Genomic DNA, 18,559 nt, shown 5'->3' on the forward strand with positions numbered 1-18,559 from the left:
AAAAGCATATGTGGACTCATAGCAGGAAAGCCAAACTATACTAGGCATGCTTTGGCAAGAAACTGTCTAATATAGAAGGATTGTCTCTGTATGTTTAAGCCTGACTCTAAAACTGGCTGCAGAATCCTGTATCTTGCTACAAGACTTAGACATGCAATATTTGAAAAAGAACAGAATTATTCCAGGTATAATTCCTATATCAAGGAATTAGGAAAAGGGTAGGCAAGCAAACCCTTAAAGGGAAGCCCAGGCTGAGCCCACATGAAGGCAGGACAGGGAAAGAGGCCCCATAGTTACCTTGGTTCTCATCTTCAGCCCACATTTAGACACCCTCTTACGTCCAAAGATGTGTTGGGTCAGGATGCAAAACTGTTTGAGTTTAAGCTCACAACATTTGATCCATTTCATTATTGGACCCATAAAACACACACACACATAGATATATATAAATAGATATCTTAGAAGTTAAGAGCATGGGGCTTGGAGACAAATCCCACAGCTGATGAACAGTGATTACATGTGGTTGGGCAAGTTATTTAACTTCTCTCTATGACTCAGTTTCCCTGTGTGTAAATGGGGATAGTATCACCTATCAATACCTCAGTGGGTTTTTATAAAGATGAAAACACCTAATGAACCTGAGTTTGATACACAGTAAGCACTCAAAAGAAAAAAAAAGTGCTGTTGGACCCTCCTTAGGAAGAAAGATGCTGATTGTAACAGAAAACAATATCAGCTTGGCCACAGGCCCACTTTCGCCAGCTGAATCTCAGGCTTTGACTCTCTGGGTCACAACACACAAGCCTCATGATGTCATAAGAGGCTCAAGGCATCGACAGAGAAGAGAGACGTCATTTTTAAAAAGAGAACTCCAAACAATAAATGCAAACCTGACTCTGGAGAAGTATAAAACATTGACTCTGCCCTTAAGGTGCTATCAGCCTCGTGGGGGTGGGAGGAGGCACAGGGCTGAGACACAGAGTTTGGTTGGAAAGACCAAATAGGTGTATCCAAGAAGGCTTCTCTGCAGACGTGACTGCCTCCAGAGGAGATGATGCCTGTGCTGAGTCTTGAGGAAAGAGTAGGAACAACCCAGATGATGAGGATACAAGCATAGAAATACAGGGAAATTGTTATGTTTCTAGTAAAAGGAGCTTGTGAAAGCAAAGGGAAATGAAGCTAGGGAGAGAGGTCAGGGACAAATCAACAAAATCTTAGTACAAGAAGCCAAGAATTTAAACTTTATCATAAAAGTCAATGGACAGCCATTGTTGAATTTTAGCAACGAGATGGACTTGATCAGTTTTTCACCTTGGAAAGATCACCCCAGCTTAGTTTGGAAGTAACAGCAGAAAAGAGCTACAACTACACTCCAGGCCAGATACATGACCACCGCAATAAGATATAGCAACAGTGGGATGGGGAGAAGATTGACTTAAGTAGAGCAGATATAATATTGGCAGGATTTGGTGACAGTTGGATGTGGAAGAAGTGAGAGGGAGAATCATGGCTGACTCTGAAGTTTCTGACTTGGACAACTGAATGAATAGTGGTTAACATAAAATACAAGAAAAGAAACAGTGGTCCTGGAAGCAGATGAGTACAGTGCTATAGAAAGTCACAGAGGTCACTGTTCACTGTGACGATAAGGGAAGGTGTTCAAGAGGCCCTACATGATGGACAGACAGAACATGATTTTGTGTCTTTCAATAGGAACCTCCATCCTAGTTTGGGGCTCTGATGACTCAAAAAAGTAAAGCCTGGAAAGAGGACATGGAGATCTTGTGGGTGTGTCCTGGGAGGAGGAGAAAGGGATGGCCTGACCTAAAGCATGGAGAGGAGTGGCAGCAGCCCAGACACCCGAGGACCTGCACGACATTGAGAGCTATTATTATCACACGGATTCTCCCCAGGCATCGAGCAAAGCACCTGGGACTCACCACCAAGGTAAGAAAAGTATACATCGGGACTTCCCTGGTGGTCCAGTGGTTAAGAATTCACGCTCCCTGTGCAGGGGGCCCAGGTTCCATCCCTGGTCAGGGAACTAGATCCCACATGCTGTAACTAAGAGTCCGCATGCCACAACTAAAGATCCCATGTGCCACAACTAAGACCCAGCCCAGCTAAATAAATAAATAAATAAATATTTTTTAAAGTATATATAGAATATTTTATACAGATATATATTCTTCCCAAAACCCCATATGCCTGAGACAAGTGTCCCATCCTTTTGGCAACAGAATGCTGTAGAACAATACATATGTAAAGACTTTACAAGTAGGCATACATATCTTTTAAGAAATCAATTTTCTCATTTATATGAAAGCTTCAGAAAAGGCAAATTTATAAAATTTAAGAGGCAGAAAGTAAATCAGTTGTTGCCTGGTGCTGGGGGTAAGAACGGAATTACCTGTAAAGGGCTTGTAGAATCTTATTGGAGTGATGAAAATGTTCTAAGAATGTCTTAGTGAGATTGCTGCACCACTTGGCAAAGTTACTGAGAATGATTCAATTGTATACTTAATTTTTATAGTAAAATAGACTTCAATAAATTTTTTTAAAAAAGAAATCAACTTCCAGATCTTCACCTTCTAGATGTGGTCCTTTCTAAAAACGATCTGCCTGAGAAAGCACCTATGTGCAAGGTTATGTAAAATTTCCTTTCCTACCTCCCCTTACCATTAGCCAATCTCGAAAAGGGAAGAAAGTTATATTATTCTACTATGATGTATTGGTTCAGAATGAGAAAACCTCCCAGTTGCCAACAAAGACTGTTCTACATATTGGTTTCTGGGATACTTCATTTAATATTTAAATGCCTTAGGGCTTCTTACCTTTCTCTTTTTGATACTTAAGTTTGTTAAGAGTGTAGCCTGGTATATTAGAAATTAAGTGTTTTAGCCTGTGTTGGGATGTTCTGAATTCAGATACATTGTCAGGGGCAGTGCGTGTGTGGACAATTTTCATTTAAACACTTTTCCACACCTCAGTTCTTATCAAGGAACACATAATGGGGGAGAGTTCTACAGGAGCAAAGCAAAAATAGCATTGATACAAAATAGCAAATGCTGAAACTAGCGTTTCCAAGTATTTAAAAATAAACATTCTTTTCAAGGACTTCCCTGGTGGTCCATTAGTAAAGAATCTGCCTTCCAAAGCAGGGGATTCGGGTTTGATCCTTGGTTGGGGAGCTAAGATCCCACATGCCATGGGGCAATTATGCCCCTGCGCCACAACTACTGAGCTCCCGTGCCTCAATGAGAGAGCCCGGGTGCTGCAAGCTACAGAGCCCATGCGCTCTGGACCCCACGCACCACAACTACTGAGCCCACGAGCCCTGGAGCCTGTGCGCTTCAACTAGTGAGAGAAAACCCTCATGCCACAACTAGAGAGAAGCCCTCGCGCCACAATGAAGAGCCCAGGCGCCGCCTCTAAGACCTGTTGCAGCCAAAAAAAAAATTCTTTTCAGCTCTTCTCAACACTCAATCCCTAGATTGTGTCATTACTAAGAAAAAAGTCACCTTTGGACGAATGAAGCTGAACTGTTTAGTGACCCTTGTCTCTTTAGACTGTTTTCTAATACTACCAAAATTTCAAGATATATTAAATAAAAGCTATGAATAGAAATTCCAACTGTCTTCTTCAGAGTCAATATGAATTTATCAGAAAGTTAAATAAGTTAAAATAAGTTAAAGCTTATTTTATCAAGTTGCATCATAAAATACATAATCCAGTGCCACTATCACTAACCAATCTTAAGCGAGCCCTTAACGCTGCCCATCATCATACTCTAGTTCCATTACTCTCTCACTCTCTTGACAACTGTTTCATTCTCTCTTTTCTCCTCAAACCTCCAGCACTTCACTCTCAGATGAAGACCTCACTTCATTTTTCCGTGAGGAAATTAGGCAATGAGAGAGACCTTCTACAAGCCCCCAGCACACTTCTTCCTATTTATCTTCTCTCCTCTTACCCCGGATGAATCATAGGTGCTCTTAGCTAAAAGCTCACTCCTTGTGTTCTAGGTCCCATCTTCTCCTGCCTGTTCAAGGATATTCCTCCTGTGATCTGCTCTCTCTCCTACATTGATCATCTTACCCTCTATCCTGGATCACTGAGACCATCCACATCAGTTTACAGATGTGTTGATTTTTCTCTCCTCTTAATCATCTTCTCCATCTGGCAACTGCCCTACTTCTCTGCCTTTTTTTTTTTTTCTTAAACAACAAAACTACTTGAAAGACTACAGTCTCTTATTTTTATCTTCCCCTTCTCTATTAAACCCACTCCAATCATGTTTTGAAACCTTTCTTGTCAAGGTCACCAGTAAATTCCACCTTGCAAAATCCAGGGGTCAGTACTCAGTCCTCCTTTTACTTCAGCTACCAGCAGCATCTGGTACAGCTGATAACTCTTCTCCATAGATGCTATCTTCACTTGACTTTGGGGATGCCAAATGCCTGGTTTTCCTCCTACCTCTCACCTCTGCAAAAAAAGATGGAAAGTTTAATTGTGCATGAGCGTATGCATGTGTGCGCACGTGCGCACGTGGGCACACGCACCCCCCACACACACACACACAAACTCACACAGAAGTTGTTTCTATAAGGCAAAAATCTAACCATGTCAATATCTGACCCTTTCACCGCTCTTATTAAATTTCAGTGTCTCCCTCTGCCGTCTAGATAAAGCCCAGGTTCTCTGTCTCAGCGTTCAATAATTGCCACCATCTGGCCCTTGACTAATTCTCTAGCCTCATCTCCAGCCTATCCCCACTTCACACTGGATGTTCCAGGAATACCAAACTTGTTGTAGTTTCTCCCACTGTGCTTTTCTCTCCTTGCCTCGATTCATGCTACCTTCCTTGCTTGGTGTGCCCTCCTGTATTCCCAAACTCTGTATTTCATTCTTCGTTTAAGAAACAGCTGAGGAGGGCTACCCTGGTGGCACAGAGGTTAAGAATCTGCCTGCCAATGCAGGGGACACCAGGGTTCGAGCCCTGGTCCGGGAAGATCCCACATGCCACAGAGCAACTAAGTCTGTGTACCACAACTACTGAGCCTGCGCTCTAGAGCCCACAAGCCACAACTACTGAGCATGCATGCTGCAACTACTAAAGCCCGCGCGCCTAGAACCCGTGCTCCTCAACAAGAGAAGCCACCGCAATGAGAAGCCCACGCACTGCAACGAAGAGTAGCCCTCACTCGCCGCAACTAGAGGAAGCCTGCACGCAGCAATGAAGACCCAACGCAGCCAAAAATAAATAAATAAAAATAAAATAAAATAAAAAGAAAGAAGAACCAGCTAAGGAAAGAAAGGAAGAAAGAAAGAAGGAAGGAAAGAAGGAGAGAGAAAGAGGGAGAAAGGAAGGAAGAGAAAGAAGAAAAGAAAGAAAGAGAGAGAGAAAGGGACAGAAGGAAGGGAGAGAGAAGAAAGGAAGGACGAAGGAAGGAAGGAAGGATGGAAAGAAAGAAAGGAAGGAAGAGGGAGGGAGGGATGGAGAAAGGAACAAAGAAAAGCCATGAGAACTATGACCCTTTCTGCAAAATTGAATACATGGATATTATATGAGAACGGAGGGCTTCCCTGGTGGCGCAGTGGTTGAGAGTCCGCCTGCTGAGCCATGGCCGCTGGGCCTGCACGTCCGGAGCCTGTGCTCCACAACAGGAGAGGCCACAACAGTGAGAGGCCCGCGTACCGCAAAAAAAAAAGAGAATGGATATGTAGAGAGGTAACTAGGGGAATTGTTTTTAAAAAAAGCAATATTTAACATGACATCAAATTTTTACTTTCTTCTGTTGAAGGATAATTTTTTAAAAGGTAAAGTCATGACGGTCATGCAAATATAATGTGAACAAGTACCAAAATTTTTATTTAACTCAATAATTCATGAAGGGAACCACTAAGATATTATAAATGATTCAAAAGTTAATTCAAAGAACCACACATAGAGCGAGACCATAAGGAAGACTAAAATAAATTTGCTTAATAGATGCAAAGCTGATTTCTTCCACAGTGGGGGAGGGAAACCAATTGACTCTGCTCCAGATACCATTTATTTGCATCTATGGATGGGAATCATTTGCATGGCTATCAGTTATCTATAACTCATAGAGTTGTAAATAGCTCAAAGGTAATGAAAGGTGTAGTGACCCCCACAGGATCCGATCACCTGGAAGAGTATGCTAGGCAAAGCCTGGTCTTCCACTGAAGACACCCAACCCATTTCAAAGTTGGGATCCACTTTGAAGCCTTTCACAACTTTTCCCTGAATTTTCTCATGAATTTTCCCAAATATTTAAAAAAAAATTTACAGTGAACCTTTTTTGTAAAAAAGCATGAATCTTAAAAAAGTGGTTCTGGGCTTCCCTGGTGGCACAGTGGTTGAAAATCTGCCTGCCAATGCAGGGGACACGGGTTCAAGCCCTGGTCCAGGAAGATCCCACATGCTGTGGAGCAACTAAGCCCGTGCACCACAACTACTGAGCCTGCACTCTAGAGCCCAAGAGCCACAACTACTGAGCCCACGTGCCTAGAGCCCATGCTCCGTAGCAAGAGAAGCCACGGCAATGAGAGGCCCGTGCACCAGGACGAAGAGTAGCCCCCGCTCACCACAACTAGAGAAAAGCCCGCATGCAGCAACAAAGACCCAACGCAGCCAAAAATAAATAAATAAAATAAATTTATTTTTAAAAAAAAGGTTCTCATGAACCTAGGGGTGGGACAGGAATAAAGACACAGACATAGAGAATGGACTTGAGGACATGGGGAGGGGGAAGGGTAAGCTGGGATGAAGTGAGAGAGTGGCATGGACACATATACACTACAAAATGTAAAATAGATAGCTAGTGGGAAGCAGCCGCATAAGCTAGTGGGAAGCAGCCAGCATAGCACAGGGAGATCAGCTCAGTGCTTTGTGACCACCTAGAGGGGTGGGATAGGGAGGGTGGGAGGGAGATGCAAAGAGGGAGGAGATATGGGGACATATGTATACATATAACTGATTCACTTTGTTATACAGCAGAAACTAACACAACATTGTAAAGCAATTTTACTCCAATAAAGAAGTTAAAAATAATAATAGAAGCTCCTTTTCCTGAGTCCATTCAGGTATTGTCTTCCCCAGGATATTTTATCTAACCACTCCAACCCCAAGGTTAGGTGAGGTACCCCTCCTTCCCTTTTGTCCCCATAAAACTGTGTTGATCATATTTATCTCCTAACACAATGGATAATTACCATTTTTTGTCTGCAGGCCCAGTTCAGAACATGAGAGCTTTGAGTACCAAAACTAACACTATGATAGAGTCATCCTTATATTCTGTGTGCCCAGTACATAGTAGGTTCCCATTAAATGTCTGTTGAAAGAACGAAGAAACTAGTATACTCCTAGATTCTGTATCTTTTTTTCCAAAATAAAGATGTGATGGGAGCAGAGAAGCAGAGAGAGAGAGAGAAGAAAAGAAATACTTAGCCTTTTGCTTCCCCCAAGCAGATTCTTCCTTGTCAGAAAGACTGAGAAATGGTTTGGGGAAAGGTGAGAAAGTGATTCTGTCCTTGGACAAGATGAAGCCCCAGAGATTTAAGAATAAACTGCCTGGCGTGACACTGAGAAAAAGTTAAGTAGGAGGACAAGGAAACCCTTCTATTTTGAATCCTTGGCTGAAGGAGAGGTAAGGAACCATAATGAATGAATAGGAACCACAGGAGCTAAGTTTCTGAGAAAAAAGATCATGAATTTGTGTATATTTGCTTCGAAAGCATTATCTGCTTTGACATTTGCCTAAGATTTACTAAAGTTTAAGTGCTTAAATAAGGGAATTGGTTTTATGTAAATCAGTTCATAGCTATAGATTTGTGGAGATTTGAGCAGAGGGTCAGAATCCTAAACATCAGGAAAACACAAGTTCACTGTGTACACAAGTCCTGATGCCATTCAAAGCCTGAGCACTTAAAAACCAAGAATGGCTACTTGAAAGTAAATGTTTCCAGATCAGAGCTGAACTGACACAACTGGACAGCAGAGGGGAAGAGTGTGGCGAAGGAATTTAACTCATGGGTCTAGTGGGCCCCTACAACATCACTATCTCACTGCAGCCAAATCTCAATTCATTCATAGTTTTCATTCCTTTAACAAATATCTATTAAGCAATTACTAGGTGGTGGGCACCCTGTTAAAAGTGATAAATGCAACACAGTCACTTAGAGTTAGTGAGATAAATGCTAGAAGGGGCATAAGCACAGGGGCCACTACTATTCTTACTAGTTACAGGATCTGAGCAAGTAAAAGCTTACTTTCTCCAGCCTTGTGGGCAAGGCAGGAGTTCATGAAGGAAGCTCTATTTAAATTGGGTTGTGAAGGGTAGTTAGGATTTTGACAAGTAGATAAGAATAAATGGAAACAATTGAAAAAATAATGGGAAGCTTAGAGAAGGTTCAAAGAGCAACCCGAAAAACCACTGGGAAAGAAAAAGAAGTGGTCAGACAGCGTGAAACAAGGAAACAAGTATTAATACTGGGTGTCTAGATATTATGCAGTAGGCAGGGAGGAGGCTCTGACTTTTTTAGCAAGAAGTCACGTGATCATGTATTTTAATAATCTTGAGCATATTTCATCCATCCTTCTAAATTTTAAGTATGAAGAGAAAAAGGACCTTGGTTATGGGAGCCAGTATAAACAGCCAGAAAGAGGAAGAAACCACAAGGACACAATGTAGCAGAGGTAAATAATTTAAAAATCAAAGATAAAAAAGTTTTAATGTATCATCTTAAACACAAGCAAGAAAGTTAAACAGTCTTAAACCAAAAAACTAAGTGAAACTAGGAGCCTTGAGAAGTAAGCTGAGCCCTGCAGTCAGCTTTTGCCTTGTGGGTATTTTCCAAATCCTGTTTGACAAATGCCAAACCCTTTAGCTTCTGTTTCCATGGCCTCGCAGGATATAGGAGACAAAAAAAAGGCCTGCCCAAGGAAGAAAGTCCAGTAGGGGACACTCCAGTCATGAAGCTGGGACCTCAAATAACTACCCCTCAATTAAAAGATGAACTAGAAATAGACCCCTGGAAGACTACAAGGAAAATTAGCTTTTGCAAAGTTAGAAACCAATGGAGGGGAAAAGAAAAACATGGCTAAGGATTTGGACCCCAAGTTATGCTCTCATGCAGATTTTTAGTCTAAATTCCTGCTACCGAGATGACTCAACACACACACGCACACACACACACCTCATACACACAAACAAGCAATAAAAAAAAAAAAGAAGTCAAAAATTTAATTTAGGGACTTCCCTCGTGACTCAGTGGTTAAGAATCCACCTGCCAATGCAGGGGACACGGGTTTGATCCCTGGTCCAGGAAGATTCCACATGCCGTGAAGCAACTAAGCCTGTGCACCACAACTACTGGGCCTGTGCTCTAGAGCCCACGAGCCACAACTACTGAGCCCATGTACTACAACTACTGAAGCCCGCGTGCCTAGAGCCCGTACTCTGCAACAAGAGAAGTCACCACAATGAGAAGCCTGTGCACCACAATGAAGAGTAGCCCTCACTCATCAAAACTAGAGAAAGCCTGCGCACAGCAATGAAGACCCAGCACAGCCAAAAAAAAAAATTTAATTTAAAGTTATCCCAGGCGAATATTGGCCCCAGGTGCTTAACAGAGGCAAAAGAAAAACTTCTTTAAATGAACTTACCTTAATCACAGACCTTACATAGTTCTTAAAAATAAAATGTTAAGGTAAGATCAGCTCACATTCAAAATAATAATTAAAACAGAGGGCAAGGGCTTCCCTGGTGGCGCAGTGGTTGAGAGTCCTCCTGCCGATGCAGGGGACACGGGTTCATGCCCCGGTCCAGGAGGATCCCACATGCCGCGGAGCGGCTGGGCCCGTGAGCCATGGCCGCTGAGGCTGCGCGTCCGGAGCCTGTGCTCCACAACGGGAGAGGCCACAACAGTGAGAGGCCTGAGTATCGCAAAAAAAAAAAAAAAAAACAGAGAGCAAGAAGCAAAAATTAGCATAAACAACAGACAACAGAAACAGACCCTCAAGTTCTTTAAATAATTGAATGATCTGACACAGATTATAAAATAATTAAATATACTTTTTTTTCAAGAAATAAAAGATAAGCTAGGAAATGTGTTAAGAGAACAAAAGAACTATAAAGAATGACCAGGCAAACTTGAAATGTAGAGAAAAAGAATGTTAGAAATTTTCAATATAATTATTCAAATTTAAATGCAATGGATGGACTTAAGAACAAATATGACACATCCAAAGAGAGAATCAGTGAACTGAAAGATGGAACTAAGGAAATTACTCTAGAATGTAAAACAAAAATACAAAAAGATGGAAAATATGATAAATATGTTAAGGACATGGAGGAGAAAGCAAGAAAGTTACACTAACATCTAAGTAATACTCACAATGATAACAGACAGAAAATAAAAGTAGAAGAGACAATAATTGAAGAGATGATATCTGAGAAATTCTAGATCTAATGAAAATTACCAATTCACATATCCAAGAAGTAAGTGTCAAGCAAAATATATATTTTTTTAAATTCTACACTTAAATCACAATGATTCTGAGAATTATCATGAGCCATTTCAGAACACAAATGAAAAAGAAAAGATCTTAAAAGACACCCAAAAAGAAAAGAGAGGTTACCTTCAAAAGGAACAGAGGTACTGTAGTTAGACTGCCTTTTCATTGGTAACAAAAGAAATCATAAAGAATGAAATGAGATCTTCTATATGCTGAAAAAAATAGCTATCAACCTAGAATTCTATACCTACAAATATATTTCAAAAACAAGGGCAAAGTAATAACATTTTCAGGCATACAAAAACAGAGTTCACTTTCAGAAGACCTTTATGAAAAGAAAGTCTATGATGTACTGCAGGCAGAAAGGAAAATGAGAGCCCATATGGAAAATCTAAGATGAAAATAAGATTGAAAAGCACAGAATATAGTAACGTATGAACAAATATAACCATTTACTATAAAAAGCAATAATGATGTTTTATAAAAATATACAAAGAAAATAATACTCAAATCAGGAGAATGGAAATGGAGTTAAGGTGTTGTAAGATTTTCATGTTCTTTGAGAGAGAGAGTAAGGGTATTACCTTTAAACTCTAATAAGGTAAACAGGCCTGTTTGACTTTTTAGGATAACAGCTACAAGAATGGCAAGAGAGTACGCAATATATTTTCAAACTAGTAGAGGAGGGAAATGGAAAAAGGAAAAATAATCCAAAAGAAAACAAGAAGGAAAAGGAAAGAAAACAAAGAACTGGGGGATAAAAAATAAAACACAAAATTTGATGTTAGATATTAATTCCAATGTATCAGTAATTACAGTTAAAATACGAAGATAGCCGAGCTAGAATTCTTAATCAAACTATATGCTCTGTTCAAGAGAAATATATTTTTAAAACATTACTGGGCTTCCCTGGTGGTGCAGTGGTTGAGAGTCCGTCTGCCAATCAGGGGACGCGGGCTCGTGCCCTGGTCTGGGGGGATCTCACATGCCGCAGGGCGGCTGGGCCCGTGGGCCATGGACGCTGGGCCTGCGCGTCCGGAGCCTGTGCTCCGCGGCGGGAGAGGCCACAGCAGTGAGAGGCCCGCGTACCGCAAAAAAAAAAAAAAAAAAACCATTACTGAAGGTTGAAAGGAAAGAGTGACAAAAATGAAAGGTAAATTTCAATCAAAGGAAAGCTGGTATCACTATAGTAATATGAGATGGAAGAGATATTAGGTCATTGCTAAAGATAGAAATGTTGAAAGGATCAATTCACTAAGTAGATATAAAAATTTTAATTGCTCTATATACACTGACAGCTTCCAAACATATACAGCAAAATTTTACAGAAGTACAAAGAAAAGAAGAAAAATCCACAATTAGAGTGGGCTAGATAGTGTCACCTCTCTCTCAGTAGTTAATTAGAGCAAGTGGGCCCGTACCCTCAAAAATATCAGTAGAATAAATAGGATTAAAATAACATGATTAACAGACTTGACCTAATGAATGCACATAGAAAAGGTACCAACAACTGTAGAATATACATTCTTTTCAAGCACAGAGAGAATATTTACAAGATTTGATAATGTTGGCCATAAAAGAAGCCTCAACAAACTTCAAGTTATTGAATAAAAAGTACTAGTTTCTCTGACTGCAATGCAATTAAACTAGAAATAAATAACAAAGTTACTTTTTAAAACTTCATATGTTTGGTAATTATAATTGAAATTAGAAAATAGCTAGAACTGAATTATAATGAAAATATGTATAAACTATTTTTATGATTATAGTTTTATTATAATGAAAGAATACAAATTAGAACCGGCCAAACAAGAGACATATATATGGCAGAATCTAGAACTGGGAGGCTTACACAGTAGCAAAATAAGTAGAACTTAAACTTGCCCTCCACAGTTTGTGGAGCCAATTTCAGGTACTTTTGATACATTTTAATCCATTTCTTAGTTTTACCTGGTTTTCCTCAAAGGATTTTGGAGCATCTATACTTCTAATATGCTGTTTATACTCCCTATGCTAAAGTGGTGGTGTAGAAAGTCTTAGAAGGGACAGTGTGTCTTCCACATCCTTCTTCTCTCCATCTTCTCTCCATCTTCCTTTTCTGAGACTTCCTCTAACCCAATGACCTCCCTTATTCCCCATGTACTTTTTTCACTGTCTGCCCAGGGTCCTCCATTCATGCTTTTCACTCTTCATCCTCACTGGGTAAGAGCATCATTCAAAATTTACCGAATTTCTATTCTTACTCTGCTCTCAGCTAGCTATCTGCAAGAAAAAGCAATACAGTAAATTCTTAATGTTAGGGTATTATGTCTAATATTGATTCAGTGTTATCCCTCCCAAATATATCTGATTTTTAATAGCTTCTTTAAAAAATATTTATTTATTTATTTGGCTGTACCGGGTCTTAGTTGCAGCACTCAGGATCTTCATTGCTGCGTGTGGGATCTTCGCTGTCGCGTACCGGAGCTTTTAGTTGCCAAGTGCGGGATATTTATTTGTAGCATTCAGGATCTAGTTCCCTGACCAGGAATCGAACCCGGGCCCCCTGCATTGGGAGTACCGAGTCTTAACCACTGGACCACCAGGGAAGTCCCCCAAGTATATTTGATTTTGAAAAGAAATTCCTATAAAGTCCATGAAGATGATTCTCTTATTGCAGAATTTCAGGCCAGAGGGAAAGATATATTTGACAGAGGTCCTGATGAGGGAGTGAGCCATGAGCCATGGGGATAAATTTAGGAAAGGGTGCTCCAGGCAGAAGATACAGCAAACGCAAAAACCCTGAGGCCGATGTGTGCTTTGTATATTCAAGAAACAGTGAAAAAGCCAGTATGACTGGAGCAAGGGAGGCAGCAACAGGAGATGAGGTCAAAGAGGTAGCTGGATTCCTCTGACTGCTTTGTTCAGAGTCAGCCTAAGGGGGGCAAGGTAGAAACAGGAAGACCCCTTAGGCAGCTCTCAACATAATCTAAGCAAGAGACAAGGAGCATCAGTGGAGACTGGGAGAAATCAGATTTTGAATAAATTTTGAAGGTAGAGTCAAAAGGATTTGTTGACAGTTTAGACACAGAGTGAGAAAAATCTCAATGACACGCCATGGTTTCTGAGCAACTGCAATGATGGGGAAGACTGGAAGGAACAGACCTGGAGGGAAAGATCAGGAGCTGTTTTGTAGATAAATAGTCTGAGAAGCCTATTGGGCAACCATGTGGAGATGTCAAGTAAGCAGTATATTATGGGTATGCAGTCCGGAAAAGAGGCCTGGTCTAGAGATACAAATTTGAAAACCATCAACAAATGGATGATTATTGAAAACCATGAGACTGGATGAGATCATCAAGGACGTGAGCGTAGATAAAAAGGACGAGAGGTCAAAGGAGTGGTTCTGAGGCAGCAGAAAAGGAGACCGAGAAGGAGAAATAAATGAGGCAGGAAGAAAACTACCAGGAACTAGGAAGCAGGACAGTGTAGTGTCCCAAAAGCAAAGAAAGCCCTTCAAGGTGAGATCAACTGTGTCAAATACTGCTGCCAAGTAAGATGAAAATGGGATTGGGCTGTTGAACGTAGCCATGTGAAAGGCACGGGCAACCTTGATCAGAGCAGTTTCATTGGGTTCATGGAGTTCTTACCAAGACAGTAGATTTTTCTTGAATGAAGGTCTCATCGTTCTCTATATGCCTTTAGGACAATTTCCAGTTTGTTTTTTTAAGAATAATTTTCACCATTCATGGTTATTTCCCTGGAGAGAGCTTATGCAAAGCTCTGCACACTGCTGTTGCAGGAGTGACCCCCTTTCTCCTTCCCTTTTAGGAAAAACTTCTCAAAAGTTGTCAGTGTTCAATTCCTGACTGCTTTCCCCTACCCCAAATTCTTTCCTGGACCAATCCAATCGGGCTTTGTGAGCCGTCTCCTGCTGAACCCAATGAAATTGCTCTTGTATACATAAACTACTAAAGCTGTTCTTAGGAAGTTGATAGCCTTAAATGCTTATTTACAAAAGAAAATTAGTGTGCTAGGCATCCATCTTAAGACACTGGAATAATAATAGCTAACTAAACCCCAAGTGGTCAAATTCGTGATCATTTTATATAGGATAGGACAGGCCAGAAACACTGGTCTTCTCTTAAGGGATTTAAGATTGTCAAATTTTAGCACTACAGTGAAATTATTTAAGATATTCCTTATGTTCATAACATGTGAGGCTATTTTTTTTTTGTCATGATGGCAAAAAAAAAAGTTTTATAAAGGAAAAGTATTTCAAACTGTGTTCATTCAAAGTAAGCTATCAGTTTACACTGAATAGTTTGGCCAACCTAAAAAGTACCGTATGACAAGGGGGAAATGTGATTACTTTAGACAACAATGATATGTTTTATTAAGTTTTTCATTTCTGTTGACTATTGAGTTTGTAGTTCTAGCAAAGGTATAATTCTAGAAAAAACTAGGAATCAAGAAGTTGTTTGGGCTTCCCTGGTGGCACAGTGGTTAAGAATCCACCTTCCAATGCAGGGGACACGGGTTCGATCCCTGTTCCGGGAAGATCCCACATGCTGTGGAGCAACTAAGCCCATGCACCACAACTACAGAGCCTGTGCTCTAGAGCCTGTGAGCCACAACTACTGAGCCCACGTGCCACAACTACTGAAGTCCATGCACCTACAGCCCATGCTGCGCAACAAGAGAAGCCACCACAATGAGAAGCCCGCACACCACAACGAAGAGTAGCTCTTGCTCGCCTCAACTAGAGAAAGCCCACGCTCAGCAACAAAGACACAACACAGCCAAAAATAAATAAGTAAAATTAATTAATTAATTTTTAAAAACTTAAAAAAAGAAAAAAGTCGTTTGAACTAGGACAGATGAACCTCAGTACATTATATAAAATGTACTCAGCTCAACTGCTGTGCTTAAAATACAGATTTTAGATTCCTCTTTACAGACATTGAAGTAAATATATATCTCTGAGTTGTAAATGATAGTGGTTAGCAGAGTATTATATTGTCAATGTTAAACAAAAACCAAAACTGGAATGTACGGGGGGGAAAAGGAAACACACACACAAAAAAAGAAGGAAAAAATAAAGAAAAAAGAAAAAAAGAAGAAAGGAAATAATAAAGAGCACAAATTAATGGAAAAGAAAACAAAATATAACATAGGGATTAAGAAAACTAAAAGTTTATTTTTTTAATTTTTTTTGGCTGTGTTGGGTCCTCGTTGCTGCACACGGGCTTTCTCTAGTTGTGGTGAGCAGAGGCTACTATTTGTTGCAGTGCATGGGTTTCTCATTGTAGTGGCTTCTCTTATGGCGGAACACGGGCTCTAGGTGCGCAGGCTTCAGTAGTTGTGGCATGCGGGCTCAGTAGTTGTGGCTCACGGGCTCTAGAGCACAGGCCCAGTAGTTATGGCACATGGCTTAGTTGCTCCACAGCATGTGCGATCTTCCCGGACCAGGGATCAAACCCGTGTCCCCTGCATTGACAGGCAGATTCTTAACTACTGCACCACCAGGGAAGTCCCCAAAAGTTTATTTTTTAAAAAAACAAATGATTTTGACAAGTTTATGGTGTGTTTAATCAAGAAAAAAGAGGTAAGGCACAAATAACCAGTATCAGGAATTAAAAAACAAAAGACATCATATGGATCCTGAAGACAATAAAAAGGCACTAAGAGAATGATAGTGACAGAGATCTTTATTCCAAACCTAAACTGGAATTGCACTGAAATGGACAAATTCTTTAAAATTATATACCTATTATATTACATGATATTACCATTAGATAAATGTGATCTATAGTCAAATTTTTTCCTCCAAAAACAAAATCCAAACACAGATGTCTTTACTGGCAATACAACTTGAGAAACATCACTGAAGACCTAAAAGGAAAAGGAGAGATATACCTGCACCAGCAACCTCTCTCACGCTCACAGTCCTCCCCCTCATCCACATAGTCTCCATTCTCAGTCACACACAAGTGTCTTCAGCTCACATGCCACCCCATCTTTCTCTTCCCAGGCAAAGTTCAGTGGTCCTGGTCTCCTCAGTGGCAGCCTATATTCCACTTGCCGTAAATATGACTGTCTGTGGCTCTAGGTGAGCCAAGAGGAAACTTGCTCTCATTTCATCTGGAAGATTGGGTGCATAGAGTTATCCAAGGTTTGACAATTGCTCCTCAGGACTCCCCACATGCAGACATGACATCACTGGGTGTCACAGATCTTGCCTTTTACATAAATGCACTTAGTGGGAGCCTCTTACCCTCTTTTTCAGGCATTGTGATGATATGGAGGTGCTATTGGGATGAACTCCCAGGCAGAACCCAGGAGATCCAAGTGACATTCCCTTATTCTCAGTTCTAGGTTATTTATCTATTTCCCTTTCTGCCCACAGAAAACAGGAGCCTACAGTGTCAGTAAAATGGCCCTGCTGGGACTCACCCAGACCCTGGCAGTGGAGCTGGCATCAAAGAACATCTGGGTGAACTTCCTGGTGCCAGGAATCATCAACACAGACTGCAGTCAAATGGTGAGGACCAAAGGCAGCTCCTGGACCCTCCCACACTGTCCCATTGCTGTCTTCCCCAGGCAAGACCTTAGCCAAAGAGACCCACGCTCACAAACGTGGAGTTCTATCCTCAAGCCCAACACACCTAGATTCTGGTCCACAGCTTTGAGACTTGGCAGCTTCTGCCCACAATACAGGAGAATGGGTTTCAATTTTAGGGTTTTGATTCTTTAAGGGAGGGGCAGGGAATGTTCCCCCACCTGCCTCACCTCTGAGCAGGGTCATGCTTCCACAAGGGCACGTGCATGGTGTGGCTCCCAATGTAACTGCATCTGTCTGAGTCACAATGACCTATTATTGTTCTTTGCTTTAGCTCTTTGAGGACCCAACTCTGTGGAACTGTTTGGAAAGATTCCATGGAATACAGAGGTATGTTGTGATGAGGCAGTATCCATCCGGATCTGGATTAACGTGACCGTAGAAGCTTTGTGATGGATAAAAGATCACATGCCATCACTCTGCAGGCTGTTACCCATTCCTCTTTCTGAGATCTGATCACCCGCCTAGCCCTGGGATGAGTATAAGTCCCTGCAGAGCCCAAATATCTCCATTTGCAGCCCTCCACTCATCCCCATGAGGGTCTTGACTTCACAGCATCCCACAGGAACCCAGAGCTCATGGGGAGGTGTCACCACTCTCAGCCCCACCTCCTCTTTCTGTGCAGAGTGGAGTGGCCTGAGGACTGGGCAGAGCTGGTGTCCTTCCTGTGCTCTTCAGATGCCAGCTACATCACTGGCAAGAACATCATGGTGCCCAACTTCTCCCCCACCTCTGAGGGGTATGAGCACAGAGCTCAGGCTTGCCTCTTGATGTGAAGGCCCCATGTGGTTCTGGGCCACCGTGTTGGAAAACCTCTATTAATGACAAGCCTGTGCTCAATATACACACTTTGAGTTCAGAATCACCAGAGGGTAAAATAGTAAAGGAAAGAAAAGAAAGTTTACAATATAAAACTGTCTTTGAGTATTTTCATTTTTCTTCACCCCTTTCCCACCTTGGTTATTAGGAACCATGGCCTAACAACAGCATAGTTACCAAGAGAGCAGCATTCTCAGAGATGAAGTCTGGGCCACGCCATCAGGTGAGCAGCCTAGACCAGAGGACATGCTGACCAAGGGTGAAGGGAATCTAGAAGGGGTATGGCCTCAGCCCATTTGCAGCTGTGGGCAGTTCCTGGCACACTGACGGTTTCTCAAGTACCTGTACATCCCTAGCACAATAGGAGATGGCTTGGTTGTACACAGATAACAAGCCAGAAGTACAGAGGAGTTAACACCAGCAGAGGTCACCCTCACCAATAGAGGATGGGAGTTGATGGATCAATGCCAGCCTCCCCACTTGGATTTTCAGAGAGTGCCAGGCAAGAATGAGGCCCTGTTACAGTGATAATTTGCACATTAATGTTGACTATTTTCCCTCCAGGGTCTCACATTCCCCACTTCAGTTTCTTGACC

At 41.4% G+C, this 18,559-nt stretch overlaps 1 protein-coding gene across 1 annotated transcript in view; it reads left to right on the forward strand.

The window, feature by feature from the left end:
* Window positions 1-17,920, forward strand: part of LOC115852059 (dehydrogenase/reductase SDR family member 2, mitochondrial) — a 157,659-nt gene extending 139,739 nt beyond the window's left edge. Inside the window, 4 exon segments of the mRNA XM_030854480.1 lie at window positions 16,568-16,608; window positions 16,932-17,066; window positions 17,419-17,474; window positions 17,770-17,920. Of these exon segments, the coding sequence (XP_030710340.1) occupies window positions 16,568-16,608; window positions 16,932-17,066; window positions 17,419-17,474; window positions 17,770-17,920 (383 nt within the window).
* The last annotated feature ends 639 nt before the right edge of the window (window positions 17,921-18,559 follow it).

The sequence above is a fragment of the Globicephala melas genome, chromosome 2, assembly GCF_963455315.2.
Source record: "Globicephala melas chromosome 2, mGloMel1.2, whole genome shotgun sequence".
Classification (NCBI taxonomy): domain Eukaryota; kingdom Metazoa; phylum Chordata; class Mammalia; order Artiodactyla; family Delphinidae; genus Globicephala; species Globicephala melas.